Below are 17,284 nucleotides of genomic sequence, written 5' to 3' on the forward strand. Positions count from 1 at the left end.
AGGAGGCGCAGTTTTTAGGCTAGCGGCACCAAAATTTCAGGCTATCATCAGGTGACAACCCTGATGATTCCAGCCAGATTTGGTAAAGTTTGGTTCAGGGGGTCCAAAGTTATGGATCTGCAAAGTGGGTGCCCCCACCCCCGATTGTTTCCAATGGAAGCTAATAGTAGATGGGGCTACCCTTTTGAGGGTCCATAACTTTGGACCCCCTGAACCAACCTTCACCAAACCTGGGTAGTATCATCAGGGAGGTCTCCTAAAGATACTCTGAAATGTTGGTACTGCTAACATAAACATTCCTTCCCTGACAGGCACCCTCAAATGTTCCCCAGATTTTCCCTTTAAATCCCCCCACCCTTCTGATTTAAAGGGAGAATCAGGGTTTACCTGTAGCTGCTGCATTTCCCACCCTCGACTTAGACCTACTTGAGGAAGTCAATAAGTTTTCCCAGTTTTTGTGGTAAAATTAGGTGCCTTGACTTATATCTTGAATTCGAGCTCTACATGAGTATATACGATATTTGGAAAGCTTTGGAAGTCTGGTCTGTCTGAAGTACGAACACTGTAGCCATTACATCATTTTATACATTTCTTGTTCGCCTGCCAATGGCGACCTCTACAATGTGATGTGTATTTGAGTTTCAAACTCAATCTTGCTGGCAAGAATTGCTGGATCTGGCAGAGGAATTGGGGAAAGAACAGACTAATCATTTGAATTATTTCAGGTTCTTGGCATGAAGATGGACACAGCAATGCTGAATATTCGAAATCTGCTTGACCAGCTCATGCACCATGCAGAAATTCTAAATGAAGGCAACGAGTACCGTAAGTCACCTTCTTGTGTGCATCCTGAGCGGACCACTAATGTTAGGGATGCAAAAATCATTCCTGAATTTGGGAGCTTCTTTCTACTCCATGTTGTCAAGTATACCTTGAATGGCTTAAAAGTTTTCCAAATCCTGCAGATCAAGCAGGTAACGTGTTTTTAACTCTGGCAGTCTGATGGGAGGGGAGGGGGGGATGCCTTCCTTCTGTAGAAAATTGATCTGCATATTTGACTTTGTTCAATGTGGTTTCTAAGCAACAGTGCGGAGTGTGTGGTTAAAACATTATGGTTCCAGTAGTTACCTTATTTTATCGATTGCCTCAGGGATGTGATGTTACGTTGCCGTATACCATTGCAGGTCTCAAAGAGCCTGAGGGAAGTCTGTGCTTTGTCACCATAATGACATCTGTAAATAATCTGGTGGGGAGAGATACTGGCCAAAGGCAGGTCTGCGCAATCTTCTGTAGATGTCGGTTTGCTGGGTGGAACGTTTATATTCCCTTTAGGGCAGCTTTAAGAAGCTGAAGGAAATTGGCTTTTTCCTTTCAAATCAATATTTGTATAATTATCTAACTGAATACAGTTGTTGGCCCAGACATCTATAATACTAACCAAATCTGCTGAAGCATATTACAGCAGTTACATTTAAATTTCGCTGTTGAACGTCTTTCTGGTGGGCTAATCTGTGACCATAAAATCTGTTCTCAAGTTAATTATAACCGCAGCTCCATCTTCCAGTATGACAATTGGCAGATAGTTGGTATTTTTATACAAGTTGCCTTAGTCACAGGCCTTGCTTCAAAGATGTTTTGCTCTTGGTTGTCTTTAACACTGAATCAGACTGAACTGCTCAGTAGAAATAATGTTGATAGAGCAATAAACTTTGCACTGATTTCAGCCTGCTGTTACCAAGTTCCCATAAAGATCACCACCACCTAGGCATGGTTTCCACACTATGTGAAACTTTCAGTGAGAGGGAGATTAGGAGGGAAAGTGTAGGTATAGGGATGTTAAAGAAACAGTCTGTGGTAAATAGATTTAAACTGTGCGTTCTTTCCAGACTTTATCCAGCTGGCTAAGAATTTTGAGGAGTTTAGGAAACGGTGGCAGAAAATGGACCATGAGGTTGCCATGTACAAAGATCTGCTGATGAAAACAGAAACTGAACGTAGTGCCTTGGATGTGAAATTGAAACATGCTCGAAATCAGGTGGACGTGGAGATCAAGAGAAGACAGCGAGCTGAAGCCAACTGCGAAAAGTTGGTGTGTACTGCATTGTTTAGTAAATGTGTTTTTCCTCTGTGAGTCAGACAAGTGTTCTGGGTATTGAACATGTTAACATGGAAATGTTATATGTCTTCTCAGTTCTCATTTCATTATATCTAATGCAGCAGGCTTGGCACAAGAAGAGCCTTGTGGGTCTGTCAGAATTTTGTTTCGAACAGTGGTCAATATTTAGTGAAGTTAAAAGCAGAGCATAATGGGGGGGGGGAGTCTTTCTGGACCTTGTGTACAGAACAACAAATGTCCCTTATTATCTTCTGTGGTACCTCAGCTTCGTCATTTAAAGAAGTTCAGAAGTTCTTCTATTTTTGAGATAGTTCATTTTTACTGCATTTTGTTTTTGAAATAATGATTCTTTCACTTTCTGGCATTGCAGTAGAGTGCTGTGACTGGTTGAATGCCACAGGTAGTATTCTTGGTATCATTGATGACAAGTGACGCAAGTCCCCAAAGGTCATGACTTTTTAGTTAATTAATACCTTATGGTGACTCAAAGCAGCTTACGTTGATCTCACCTCCATCTTGCCTTCACAACAGCCCTGTGAGGTAGGTTAGGCTGAAGGGCATGTGACTGGTCCATGACCACCCAGCTGTGTCAGATTAGGGAATCAAACTTAGGTTTCCCAGGTTCTGGTCCAACACCAGCTACATTACACCGGCTGTACTATGGCCAATCTGTCATTGTGCAAAGATAGAACCATATGAGAACTGAACATTTGACTAGTTTTTAGGCAAAATCAGTAGAAAAGCCGCTTTTAACTTCATCATGATCTAGTGAGCCTTAATAAGTAGTTTGCACTGCCGGTTTTGCCTGATTCGCTGTGGAGGCTACCCAGCTGGCTACTGCTCACAGGCCTCTTTGTTCCCCTGCTGCAGGCCCAGTTCTAGGGTTGATAGCGAAGCAGAGGTCATGCACTATAGCCCAAGAAGCAAAATGTCAGGCAATACTGGCCCAAGGCAGTACTGAAGGTGCCAGAGCTCTCACTTACTGGCAGATGCTGGTAATAGTCAGTGGATATTTTTAGTGTTTGCCCATGCTGTAAAAATTCAATTTATTTGGCTCTGCTGGAGCAGTTTCCTGGTCAAAGGGTGCAGAGGGTTCTTCCACATCAAAAAGCTCCAAAATGCAAGCATGTGTAGGATGGTGTGTTCAGGCATTGCTTTTGTGATCTTTTTCTGAGTTTAGACTAAGGAAAAGTTACCTGGTGGTGTGCTCTTCAGTGACAAAAGTCAGTTTGGCAAACCTCTTACTGAGGGCCAAATCAGGTGTAATGCTGGGAGATGTATGAAGATATTAGTTCCTGGACCAAGGATCAATAAGCGGACTCTAGATAGGGAATCAGAAGTCTTTATTGGGTTGGCAACAGGCACTCAGCTTCAGAAAGCCAGTTCTGGTGAACCTGGCTTTTGCAGTAACATTTATCCCTTTCTGATTGCTCTAATCTCCTCCCTCTCTCCTTCTGATATAATATGGGAACAACAAGATGTGAAAGACTTTGTTTTCAACAGTAAGTATCCCACAGCCTCCATTCCTCCCTCTTCCCTTCCAGAGTCGACAAAAAAGGATGCAATAGTTATCTACATTTCTAAGTGCAGGGGAACATTGAAACAACAAAAGGCCCATTAACATATGACAGGTATATACATGGTCAGCATTCATACTCTACAGGTATAGATACAGGTCAGCATTCGTACTCTTGCCCTCAGCCCAGATGTGTCCCCTGGCACCTCCTGGTCTGATGGAGGGAGGGGGCAGGTGCCACTCCTGACAGAAGAGACCTTCCCAATGTTTTTAACACAGAAATGGGAAGGAGGCTGATCTGATCAGGTACCTGGAAGAAGGGAAAACATTCCTGTTCTTCCAATGTTGTTTTGATAGTCTTGCATGGGAAAAAATAGACAAAGAGCAGGGCATTCTTTCTTCACCAACCTTCAGGAACCTATTTTATTTATTTGCAGTATTTACATCTCACCTTATTTCTATGGATTCAAGGTAGCTAACAAAGCAACAAGTTGTAAATGAATAAAAACAGTACAATGGCAAGCCAGGATGAGGAAGATAGCACAGCAAGTCTGTCAAAACCATTGTCCTTCCATTAAACGCCATTTGAAAGACAACTTGTATGTGCTTCCTGAATGTAGAAAGTAGAGGTGCATACAGCACCTACTCTGGTAAGCCATCCCACAGAATTGCTCCTATTGCAGAAAAAGCCTGCAACCTGCTGTAGCCATATGGACACTCCTAAGAGGGTGTGCCACCAAGAAAGGACTCTCTGAAGAATGGGTGGGAATAGACAATAGATTAGGTTCAATCAGCATGAGGGACATTTTGAATTTGGCCCAGAAAGAAATGCGTAGCCGATATAGTTAACACAGTGCTAGAATTATCTTCCAAGTGGCTGACTCCAGGGTGTGGGTGGAGATGCGGGTCTTGTTTCTTTATTTTGCACCTGTTCATGTTTCTGAGGCATCTTCTAACCGTAGAACACATTACCTTAGTCCACTGTGGAGGTTGAAGTCGCTATTGGTCAGTGTGCGTCCAGACCTGCCAAATCTAAATAAGGACCAGTCTCCAGGCCAGATGAAATAGAAAGATGCTGTTTTGGGTGCTGGGGGCATTACTGGATGCAGGCCTTCTGTTGGATAAACATGTTGCAGTAGGTTTTGCCACCATGGTACATGCAGCTGGAAACATCGATTAGACTACTGCAGTGTGCATTACATGGGAATGCCCTTGAATATTGGCCAAGCGACAGTTGGTACAGAATGCTGGAACCTGAACACTCCTGTGGTGGATTGTAGGAACCATCTCACTCCAGTCTTGTTCCATCTGCACTGCCTCCCATTTTGCTTCCAGGCCCAATTCAAGGTGCTGGCTTGTATCTTTGTATTCCTATATGGCTTGGTTGCAGTATAGCTGAAGGACAGTCTACTATATTAACCTACCAACCGTTCCAGTCATCTTCTGAGACCCTGCTTCCTGTACCTATGACAGCAGAGGTGGGGGGGGGGGGTGGCAACCCAAGAGACCATCTTCTCAGCTGTTGAGCTAAACACCCTCCATCGGGAGATTAATCTGTCCTCTTTCCTAATTGTTCCGACAGGGCATTTTATTAGGTGCTATGCAATTTGTTTGGCTTTGATTTGTGTTTGGGGGATTGATTGTTTCTCATGGAGCTAAACTTAGCCGCTGATTCCTGTAACCTAAAAGAGACTTTGCTGTTGCTAATTGACCTTTTCCCTAGTGCAGACCCCCTCCTCCAAAAAAATTAAACTGCATGTGTCCATTCAGCCCATCATGGTATGTTTGTGTGTGTGCTTCATTGCCTCTCTGAGCAGGTGGGAATACATTTTTGGACATTTGTTGAATTCAAAAGTGCTGTTTTCTTGCCTTGCTAACATGGTGGAAACTATTGCGATTTGCAAATGGAATCTGTAAGATACTGGCAAATTACTTTATGGCTCAACAGAATGTATTTGGAGCACCTTATCTTTTTCCACGAGGTGGCAATTTGATCCTGCAGAATTTCTCTGCTGCCGCTTTAAACTAAGTTGATGCTATCACTTGAGAGACAGGTGCATATCTCTTTATAGACATTTATATGCAGTTGGTGTAGCAACTTTCCTTAGAAAGCTATGTTATTATGGGTCATGTGTCTCATAAATGTAAAGCAAAACTACTTTTGATGTTTCCCAACTTGTAGGAGCGGCAGATCCAGCTGATCAGAGAGCTGCTCATGTGTGATTCATCAGGCAGTATTCAGCTGACTGAAGAACAGAAGTCAGCACTGGCCTTCTTAAACAGGCTTCAAACTTCCTCCAGTGGGAACAAAAGGTAGGCTAGTCAGGTTTCACCTTGATGTAGGATGTTTCTACAATAGGCTGCAAAGATAATAGACTTTGCGTGTTACAGCCAGGGCAACAATAGAACTTTTTAAATGCATTTGGCTAGCTTAAGTGGGCCTGAACTTAGCCGTTCTTGTTCAGAACTTTGAAAGACATCTGCTTAAATGTCAAGTTTCTTGATTCACAACGTACCAGTACAAGTTCGATGCCGGAAACCACTTTTATCTGACACTGGGGCAAGGAGAATTGCACAATTACATTGCAAGTTCTGTGCCGCATTGTTTTGCTGAAATACTCTTTTGTGGTGCAGAACCCAGTTCAATTATGCTTATAGCCCAATCTCTTTAAGAAAAAAAAAAGATTTTCCTTTAATGTAGACGTGTAGACCTCCCCCTCCCTTGCATGCCACCCCTTACTCCCTCCCTCCCTCCCTCCCTCCCCTCCCTCCCTCCCCTTCCCTTGCATGCCACCCTTCCCTCCCCTCCCTCTCCATCTGCTAGGGTGGGTGGGCCATGTCCAGATGCTGGCTCCCTCCCTCTCCTCCCTTGCATGCCACGGCCACACAGCCCAGAAGACCCACAGTAACTCTGCCTCTACAACGGTAGTAAGTCTAAACACCAGCTCAGAAATTCTTTTTCCAGCAATTGATCTAGTTACAGACAGCTGTCATTTTTCTTGTTAGGTAAGAGGATCCTCTTACCCCTCACTCCCTCCCTTCCTTTCCCTCCTTGTTTAATTTGTGATCTCTGTCCTTTGATTGTTTCCCACCTTTGACTGGTTTTACAGCCCACTGGTTTAGGGTGCCAAGACAAGTAGAGGATGAGTCAGTGTTTTTATGAATTTTGTGAGCCGTTGTGAATCTGCATCAGTGGGGTATAGCAGGATAAAAAATCTAATAAATATAAAAAGGGCTCCTTTTATACAGTTAAGTACGGGGTTCTGCTCTGTGCACAAGCTGTCAAAGAAGGTAACACTTGGGAATTCCAATGAGTGACTGAAGAAGACACTGAAGATGCTGTAAATGCTGTTATAAATAGCTCTACATGCATATGGTACATTAAATAGAATATAAAGTTATATGGTTGCTCTGGGAATGCTGCTTTGAGCTGGAGCTGGGATTGGTCTCAGATTTAAATAGGTTAGTAAAGGGACTGTGCGGGGGGATGCTGCATCTAATAAACATTTGTTTTACTCTGGAATGGTGAAATAATACAAAATTTGGCATTTCTGGCCCATTATTCAGAATAAAATTGCACTCAAAGGGATGAGAAAAGGTCACCCAAAACTCTGGAGCATGTGCTAAGCTTGTGCTGTCCTGTTTCATGCTGAGGTTGAGGCAACGGCACATAACTCTATCCTAGGTTGTGTGCCTCCTTTGAATAAAACCCTACTCCCCTCTCCTCTGTCTGCATCCTACAAACCTTAAGTGTGTGGCAAGAGTAGATTATGCAGTTGGCATTCATTATGCCTCCAGTATCCACAGTTTTAAGCGAAAGGCCACTGGTGGAGAGAAGAAGAGTTTTGGATTTATATCCCCCCTTTCCCTCCTGTAGGAGACTCAAAGGGTCTTACAATGTCCTTGCCCTTCCCCCCTCACAACAAACACCCTGTGAGGTAGGTGGGGCTGAGAGAGCTCCAAGAAGCTGTGACTAGCCCAAGGTCACCCAGCTGGCGTGTGTGGGAGTGTACAGGCTAATCTGAATTCCCCAGATAAGCCTCCACAGCTCAGGCGGCAGAGCTGGGAATCAAACTCGGTTCCTCCAGATTAGATACACAAGCTCTTAACCTCCTACGCCACTACGCAAAAAAAGATCCGGGCCTTGGTCAACCTGGCTACTGGCATCTGTGCACCGTATTGCAAGTTCATCCTAAAAGCCCAGTTTAATTTCTGAATCCTTGGTGGACAAATCCATCATGTTTTGAAAGGTCTTTCTGTGGCGCTTTTTTCGTTTTTTGAAGCCCCCTCATCATGGCCAAGTGACAGCTCTGTTGAAGAAGCAGAGGAGCTTATTCTCCTGGCTTCCCCAGATCTCTTAAAAAGCAGCATGGCACGTAACCTCACTGGAGCATGTGTGTGTTCTGGAGCGTGTGTGTGTTCTGCACACAAAGTGCATAAATCCTGAAAAGAAAATACACTATATGAACTATCACATTACTTTGCATTCTTTATTTTCAGGAACCTCTTTGGGGTTTCTTTTTTAATAAAAAAGGAAAGTTGCTAATCTTGGCATTCCAACTTCTGTTGCGGGCGTCCAGATCTGTGCTTGTGCAGCAAAATTGCCGGTGCTCATAATGTGTATAGTTCTGCTTACTGTGTGTCATTCATTAACAGCGTGTATTGAAAGGCTGAGCAGTTGGGTTAGTAAACATATAAGAGTGTTCTCTGTGTGTAATGTATGTATGTTTTCATTTCGTAGACTGTCAACGATAGACGAATCTGGTTCAATTCTGTCTGACATAAGCTTTGACAAGACTGATGAATCCCTGGTAATGTAACTGTTACCTCTCTTGTGTTGCTTTTTCGGAATGGTTCCAATCCAGAGTCCATCTTATGTGAACAGAAGGTCACTTCTGGGAGTATGGTTGTGGAGTAGGGGAGGGAATATTGCCAATTCCTGCCTCTGCACTGCAGACTCACCTGCTGCATTGCCCACTGAGACCAAGGTCTCTCCCCACCACCACCACCACACGCACAAGAGGAGATTTTTTAAATTGCATTTTTGGTGGAATGTGAAGGGTTGTTGTGCGGTTTTGTCTTAAAAGTGATGTTATGAAAGTATAACTCTGAGTAATTAGTTTTGTTCTGTCCGTGTGAGTTTCCTTTATCTTCATTACTTCACTTTTTGCTTCTAAGTTCTTCTGGGTGTTGCACATGTAACATCAGTTCCGCACTCCCTGGTCTGACAGATCACAGGACTTGTAGTTTTTAAATTGGTGGACAGTCAAATTGAACAAAGAGCATGCATATAGCTGCAAACTAGAGGATGCTAACCAGATTCTTTTCTCATCTCCAGGACTGGGATTCCACATTGGTAAAGACTGTGAAATTGAAAAAAAGAGAGAAAAGGGTATGTACTCTTTTTCTCCTTTATTGACTTCTATGATCTGATATGAACTAGATGTTTCTCACACTATTGAATTTCTACGCTGGTTCACCACTTAGGTCAAACTGATAAACGTCTTCTTCTCGAGCTTCACATTCAAAGTATACAGTGATGTGCTTCATGGAATAGTTCTGTTCTTTCCCCAACCCCGTCCCGTGGTGGGATGTGCTTCCAGTGGCATACATGTGTGTTCCCATTCTGTCACTCTAACATGTACCTTGCCAAATTTGCATATGTACTGTGCCACTGAAAATTGGTTTGTGATATATGGACACAGTACTTATTTCAGGCTGAAATTTGGTTCAGATTTCTAATGCTTTATGAAGAAGACAACTCTTAACAGTTCGGTTTATTGGGTCTAAGACGGAATCTGAAACTTCCATGGTTTGGTCCTGCAGGTTAATACAGCTGGAAAGTTGAATTTTGTCTCTCATGTATGTAAAAGAACACCCCGCCAAGCTGGAGACCTTCCTTTCTTCCTCCCTTACCACTTCCTATTTCTCAGTTTTACTCATTCAGTAGACAATTTATGCATACCCCAGTTTAGAGAGGTCAATTCAAGCGAAATTTGCAACGAACATTTTCTCTAGAATACTTCAAGAGTATCATATCCATTGGAAGTTCAAAGACGTGAACGAATTTAGTATTTGAGTGCCCTAATAGAACTTAATTTCATTTTACCGAGGCATTCTTTGATCTTCTCTGTGGCAAATGTCTTTTTCACAGCGCTCGTCCAGGCAGTTTATAGAAGGCCCACCTGGTCCTTTAAAGAAAACTCGCTCCATTGGTTCTACAGTGGACCAGGTATGTGGTTTTGCAAAGGCTATTTTGGTTTCTTTGTGTCATGGCAGCTACTTGCAGTTTTAAAAAAATCAACACACCTTTTATGCTGCCCTTCCTCCAAGGAGCTTAGGGTGGTGCACATGGACTCCTTCCCATTTCTAGATACCCTGGCAGTTATGCTAAGTGGGGAGATATGCATGACCTATGGCCCATGTACTTGAAGGTCTGTCTCTTTAGATATGTGGTGCAGTGGTTAAGAGCAAGTGGACTCTAATCTGGAGAACCAGATTTGATTCCCCACTCTTTCTCATGAGCCAGCAGACTCTTATCTGCTGGATCAGATTTGCCCCCCCCCCTCCTACATTCCTGCTGGGTGACCTTGGGCTAGTTACAGTTCTCAAAGAACTCTCTCAGTTTCACCTACATTGCCAGGTGTCTGTTGCGGGGAGAGAGAAAAAAAGGAGTCGGTAAGCCACCTTCAGTCTTCTTGCAGGAGAGAAAAGCAAGGTATATAAATCCATACTCCCCCACTTCTTCTCTGCCAATTGGCCATGCTGGCAGGGGCTGATGGGGATTGTAGTCCATGAACATCTGGAGAGGCGCAGGTTGCTCTATGCAGCCACTTTTTCAAGCAAAGCAGTATTTATTAATTAGCTCATACACCACTTCCCTCGAGGGCTTTTTCACGGCTGGCCCAGCCTTTTGAAATGATATTGCAGAAGATATTAGGAGTGCCTTGACACTGCTGGAATCCTACAAGGGACATACAATGGGACTTCTATTGGGCCATTGGAACGCCTTGATACTAGTGAAGATTCAAGGACTTAATAGTCTCTTCGGACATTTTAACTGGAGCCTATTAAATGAGGTGCTTGTTGCAAAGCTCAACCCAGGAAGGACAATTTAAGAAGAAGAAATTAACAGTGAATCAGACTGATGAAGTGCCATTAAAAACTCTCTTTATTCTCCAGCCAGCTGTGTGGATCCGCAGGATGCTAATATCCTCCAGCACACATTTAACTATTTTGCCTACCAAAATACCACCAGAAACTTTGTCAGACGGTTTGCCGAAATCAAGATGTATTGCATCCGCAGCAGTCCCATGATCTGAGCTCATTGCACAATAAAAATAAGTTCAGTTTGATAGAATTTGTTCTTGAAAGATCCATGTGGTATTTTCTGTGCTTTCATCTTATTTGAATATACAATTTGACTGTAAGCAGCAGTACACATTTTTACACAGAACGCCACTCCTCCTTCCTTTCTTTTGTATCTGTTCTTTTTGAACCGTTTCAACTGCTGCATTCTAATCATGGAAATATCACCCACCCACCCCCAAGTCTCTGTTAAGACACATTTGCATTAGGAGTTCAAGGTCCTCAATTAATTTCCTCTACCCTCTCATTTATTGAGAACTATAGTAATTCTGCTCTAATAACAATAGACACACCTTATTTTGACTTTTTTAGGTACCTCAGTTTCTCCTGTAGCACCTGATACCCTGTCTTTACTACTGGCCTTTGAGCTTATATCTCTGTTCTCCACAGGCCTCTTGATCAGATCCAGTAGGCCTCAGCCCAGTACATTTTCCACTGTTCATGAGGTGCAGCCCATCTCTTGGCTATCTTTCTTCATGAAAATTAGGCCATCAACATATATGCTTTGATCCTGCAAGATCTGTGAGCAAAGCTCACAAATGAGATGTCCACATTTTTGCCTCATGCTACATCCCCCTAAATGTTCCCTCCATTATATTCCTGGAAGTCCGGGGATCTTACGGGACAGAGTCGGACTTTGCAGTTGGAAGGGAGAAATGGTGGAAATGTGTGTCGTCGTCACCCCTCTCCCACCCCATATGCTGACAAGTACTGTTCTGTTGTTGAAAATGGATTATGGAATCCAAGTCACAGTACTCCCATATCTCTCGCTGTCTCTCGGTTTCACCACGGAGGGTCTCATTTTTGAAACCAGAGTTTCTGTGCTGTGCAATATATCAAGGAAGTGCCTGAGGCTGCACTAACTTAGAATGGATTACGGGTTTCGTATGCTCGGGAAGAGAAAGCCTCTTATATATCTCCCCTGACTGCATCTTGTTACAGTTAATCTCTCAGATGTCTCATTTCAGGGAAACGAATCAATAGTTGCAAAAACAACCCTCACGGTACCTAATGATGGAGGCCCAATTGAAGCAATCTCCACTATTGAGACAATACCTTCTTATGCTGGAAGTCGTAGGAAGGCAGGTCAGTATCTATTTTCAGGTTGTCACATCTCTCGTACTGTGTTGGCCACCTTCCTCGTCGTGTGTCTGCTTGCTGCTGTTTTTCCTTATTTGTGTCTGTTTTCTCCATTCTCCCCTTCTCTCTCCTTGTCCTTCTTTTCCTTCCCCTGCTTTCTTTATTCCTTCCCACCTGAGAGAGCCAGCGTGGTGTAGTGGTTAAGAGCAGGTGCCCTCTAATCTGGAGAACCGGGTTTGATTCCCCGCTCTGCCACTTGAGCTGTGAGGCTTATCTGGTGCACTGCAACACATGCTACCTCACAGGGTGTTTGTTGTGAGGGGGGAAGGAAAAGGAGTTTGTAAGCCCCTTTGAGTCTTCTTACAGGAGAGAAAGGGAGGATATAAATCCAACTCTTCTTCTTTTCAATTTTTTTGCTCCCTTTCTCCTGCTCTCCCCCAGCTGCTGCATTTTCTCCTGTCCCTCAACTTCTGGACTCTTCACAGCAACCGAAAGTATCAGTTGTTTCTTTCTCAGTATGTTTTCATATGTGCAGATGTTCCTTTTTGCTACTTCAGCGTCCCCTCCCCCCACCCATTTTTGTTTTCAGATTTTTGAGCAAACCTGGGGGATTCCTCTAAGTTTGTAGAAACATCTACCTTATTTCTTGGTGTCCCTTACATAGATGTTTTGATCCATAGAGCGGGTCCGAGTTGAGAATTAATGAGCTACTTAACTTCTTGTAGCTTCAGCCTTTAACCCGTGTCTTGTCTCTTGCTATAAAGATGTGGAGACAAATAAGAATGACTTTCTGTGATCAGAAAGTTGCTGGGGGTGGAAAGTGCCATCAAGGCACAGCTGACTTACGGAAATGCCAGAGGGTTTTCAAGGCAAACCATGTTCCTCAGCACTGCAACCCTGGACTCTTCCAAGTCCTAACCATGGACGATCCTGCTTATCTTCCAAAATCTAACCAGATCAGGCTAGCCTGGCCCATCCAGATCAATGTTGCTACTGAGATTAAATACAGTAGACCATATTTCAGTGTATGTTTCAGATTTGTTATGAATATAGCAAAAGCAGATTTTCTCTGGCACACTTATATTGTGTAGCTTAGGCTCCTTTTAAAAATCGCTTTCTTTTATACTATGTAGCAGGGACTAGCATGCTGTAATATATTTTCATGCTCTCCTTCAACCCATCCCATATGTTCCTTTTATATCTGCCCTAACAAAGATTAAAGAGACACACTAAAAGCAGACCACTAAATATCCTTTCCTTCCAAGTCAGAGCCCATGCTGGAAAAAAGGCTGGAAAATATTTTTCTTTTGGGGGGAAAAAATGAAGCTCTAATTATTTTAATACCAAGAAGAGGAAATGAACACAAAATTGGATGTTCTTGGAACATTAGCCAGCCATTGCAAAGAGCAGCTGTATTTTACTTGCTGAGAAATGGCGTGCTCCATAGTTCAAACTGAAGATCACTTCTGCCAGTTTTAGTCCTGTGTCAGAGACTGAGTTTTGGAAATGGTTCTTCCCCCCCCCCCCCCCCCTTTGTCTTCATCTAAGCTATTCTGCAGCCCTGGAGCAGCGACTCAAGCCTGGGAAGCAGGAAACTGGAAACCAGATCTGAAACGGATGGATCTAGCACTCCTGGGAGCACTGGGATAAGACTACACGAATTTGTATCAAAAACGGTGAGCAGGCAGGCAGTAGACTGACTTTCTGAAGATGTTTTTGATGCTTTTGGCGGTTTTACGAGTGCCAAGAAAGTTACTGTTTCCAGGATGATTTCCAAGCCCTGATTTTTCTCTTCTAAAACTCTCCTAAATGTTTTGAGTCCATGATATCTGAAGGAACCCCACCTTCTGGGAATTTGCTGCCCCCAGATTCGGACTTTTAGGTGAAGCTCAACTCTCGGTGCTACCATTTTTTTTTGGAGGTAAGACCATGAGGAACAAGACATCCTCTGTTAGGCTGCCCTCTGACCAAATGTGGAGGGATGCTTAAAAAGGTTAAGACCCCAATAAGCAATTCATGTTCCTAAGCATGCATGAAACCATTGTTTTGATTGACAGTTAAATCCAACAAACACCTATGTTTAAGAAGATGGCAGCAGTGCCTTGCAAGGACATTAAAGTAAACTGGTTTGCTTGGTGCAGATATTTAGCCATAGTTTTCAAACCTACTGCAGGCATTTAAATGTAATGCTTAACCCTTAAATAGGTGAAAGAAAACTTAGTTAAACTTTTTATGCAAATGTTAATTTTCTTCCCAGATCCTATATCCCAGACTTGCTGAGTTGGCTTGGGAAGCTGGTTTACTTACTGCGCAGGAAGCTATTTGGCTGTTTAATGTTGCTTATAATTTGGGAGGGAGAAAATGAAAACACAGCAAAAAATCATTTTGTATGTATTTACACTTGAGGCTCTTGAAACATCAGACCATCATTGCCAGCAGGATAAAAATTATGGAATAAATAGGTCTCATCAGGAAATCTTTTAGACTGAGCTTTCCAGTACTTTGTTCCATAATCAGGCCTGTTCCTTACATGTGTGTTTGATCTCTTTTTTCTCCCCCTCACCCCAGGTTATCAAACCAGAGTCATGTGTTCCATGTGGCAAGCGTATAAAGTTTGGGAAATTGTCCCTGAAGTGCAGAGACTGCCGAGTAGTGACTCATCCAGAATGTCGAGATCGTTGCCCCCTGCCCTGCATCCCAACCTTGGCAGGAACACCTGTAAGAATTGGAGAGGTATGTTCCTGTCCAAGTAATTTCTTATGTGGTCTACAGCTGCATAATCTTACGTTGGGTCTGGCAAGGAAAGGACTAAAATGTAAGTGAATGATGTCTGAAAATACCTTTGAGGTTCACTATGCCAACAGCAAAAATTTGAGGATATCTCTGTGTGGTGTAGTGGTTAGAGTACTGGGCTTGAGTTCAGATTTTAATTCTTGGGTTCAGATTTTAATTCTTAAGCTTAATCCTGACAAGATGGAATTGCTACTAATGAGTGGAAATTCTGACCTGGGACTTAAGGTGTCACCTACTCTGGATGGGGTTGCATTCCCTCTTGAAGGAACAACTCTGTAGTTAGGGAATGCTGATGGATCCAGGCCAAAAAAACCCCCAAAGCATTTCACTCTGGAAATGATAAATATAGAAAAAATGGAGTTGTTTTAATGGTAACATAATCAGGGGCCATAATGCAAAGTGTGACCAAATAGTATCAATCAGACCTCATTGAAAGCCTGTCAGCATCACTGAAGTTTATGCCCCAACTGTAGCTGCTAAAGAGGACGAAATTAAAAGCTTTCATGCAAGCATCCAGGAAGAAATTGACCATACACCTAAATAAGATGTGGTGGTAATCATCGGTGACTAGAATTAAATATTAGGAAACAAAACAGAATCAAATATTGTTGGAAGATCTGGGCAAGGAGCATGATGAGAAGGTGGAGAGCAAGTTATAGAATGTTGTAGAGATAACAATTTGTTCACAGCAAATGTTTCACGCAATTGAAGAGACAGTGGTATACTTGGACATAATAATAATTATTATCATTTTATTAAATTTATATCTCTCCCATTCCCAACCAGGGTTGAGCTCAGGGTGGCTTACAAAGATTTAAAACATAGCAATACAATACAAATACAATAAATTAATAGTACTAAAACCTAAATAGAAAATCTATTAATGATGACAAATAATACTTTGCAAATTGCTACTTCCAATCGCAGTGGTAATTGGCAGCCGGGGTGCCATTCCGAAAATGCTAGGGCAGCACTTGAAACATCTTCAAATAGACAAAATTAACATCTGCCAGATTCAGAAGGCAGCCCTGCTGGGATCCGCACAAATACTACGCCGATACATTACAACTTTCTAGGCCTTTGGGTGAGGCTCAAATGGTAATGAAAGGCCAACAACCAGCTAAAGAACTGGCAGCTGTGATATCAAATAAAATAATAATCCTATATAGCCTATAGTATTCATCTCCCTGCCTTGACAGTTTGTCTGTGTTGTCCAAGGATGATGGGAGAGCAAAGAAAGGGAGGAGGGTACACTAATTCATCCAGAACAGATGGTTAGTAATTAATAGTTGGGGATTGAGAGGCTAGCAAGATGGAATATCAGACAATGGGTGGCCTCAACCAAAAGCCCAGTGGAACATCTCCATCTTTCAGGCTCTGTTTAAGGTCCCTGGTGTCAGTTGACAGAGAGTTCCAACCAGGCTGGAGCCAGGGCCAAGAAATATATAGAAGCTCTATTCACTCTGTTAGAACAAGACCGGGAACTGATGGTGGTACAGACCATGAATTAATATCAAAAATTAGAATGAGGCCTGAAGAGAAACACCCAAACATTCATAATGCTAAAATTCAATCTAAATAACACTCCTGAAGTGTTTAAAGACCATGTAAGGAACAGAGTTGCATTACTAACATTCAAATGAACGGGAACCGGAAGAACACGTTCTGAGGCAGTGTTGCTCATGGCCGGGTGTAAACTGGAAGGGTTACACCAAACAAGGAGCAGCCAGTCATGATGTCTGGCATTTGCTAGACAAAACAGGAACAACACTGGTCTTGCCACTCACCTGGCATGCTTAAAGGCTTTTCAGAGAGGCACTGAAATATTCTAATGCTGTTTGGTTTGCAGCAGGAAGGGGATGATGTCTGTGATAGAATGATTGCAGCTTGCCTTGGTATGCTTAAATAATTGGTATGCACACATTTTATGCCAGCCAGAGAATGTGTGAAATTTGTTCAGGGAGCTCTAGGGCCCCCTTATCAACTCAGTGTGGTTTCTACTACATATTCTGGCTTATCTGTAGAATCTGACCCTGAAGCTTTAAGATTTGGCTACAAAGTTCACTTAAAAGCCATTTTGTTTTTGATCCTAGACTGAAGGTTATCTGTGGGTTTGTATCGAAAGTCTGGTTAGATAGTGTTATTGTCGAAGCTGTCGCTGCAACCTGTACTTTTATTTCTCAAAGCTATCTTCTGTGGAAATTGTATAAGATTACTGCTGATGGAAAAAATCATCCTGTTCTTTCTAGGGAACCCTTGCAGATTTTGTATCTCTGACTTCTCCCATGATCCCCTCCATTGTAGTTCATTGTGTAAATGAGATTGAACAACGTGGGCTGCACGAGGTAAGAATGAGCTTGAAAGATTTGTATCTCATTTATGGAATTATTGGCAAGAAGAAAAAATAAATT

At 42.7% G+C, this 17,284-nt stretch overlaps 1 protein-coding gene across 1 annotated transcript in view; it reads left to right on the top strand.

Annotated features, from left to right (window-relative positions):
• The window catches only part of RACGAP1 (Rac GTPase activating protein 1), a 34,660-nt gene that overhangs the window by 11,638 nt on the left and 5,738 nt on the right, over positions 1-17,284 (top strand). The window contains exons 3-12 of the mRNA XM_048491706.1: positions 726-825; positions 1,887-2,089; positions 5,815-5,945; positions 8,374-8,443; positions 8,971-9,024; positions 9,787-9,864; positions 11,969-12,086; positions 13,629-13,756; positions 14,649-14,813; positions 17,123-17,218. Of these exons, the coding sequence (XP_048347663.1) occupies positions 735-825; positions 1,887-2,089; positions 5,815-5,945; positions 8,374-8,443; positions 8,971-9,024; positions 9,787-9,864; positions 11,969-12,086; positions 13,629-13,756; positions 14,649-14,813; positions 17,123-17,218 (1,134 nt within the window). The 5' untranslated portion in view covers positions 726-734. The remainder of the gene's footprint in view (positions 1-725; positions 826-1,886; positions 2,090-5,814; positions 5,946-8,373; positions 8,444-8,970; positions 9,025-9,786; positions 9,865-11,968; positions 12,087-13,628; positions 13,757-14,648; positions 14,814-17,122; positions 17,219-17,284) is intronic.

Source organism: Sphaerodactylus townsendi, linkage group LG03, assembly GCF_021028975.2.
Source record: "Sphaerodactylus townsendi isolate TG3544 linkage group LG03, MPM_Stown_v2.3, whole genome shotgun sequence".
Classification (NCBI taxonomy): Eukaryota; Metazoa; Chordata; class Lepidosauria; order Squamata; family Sphaerodactylidae; genus Sphaerodactylus; species Sphaerodactylus townsendi.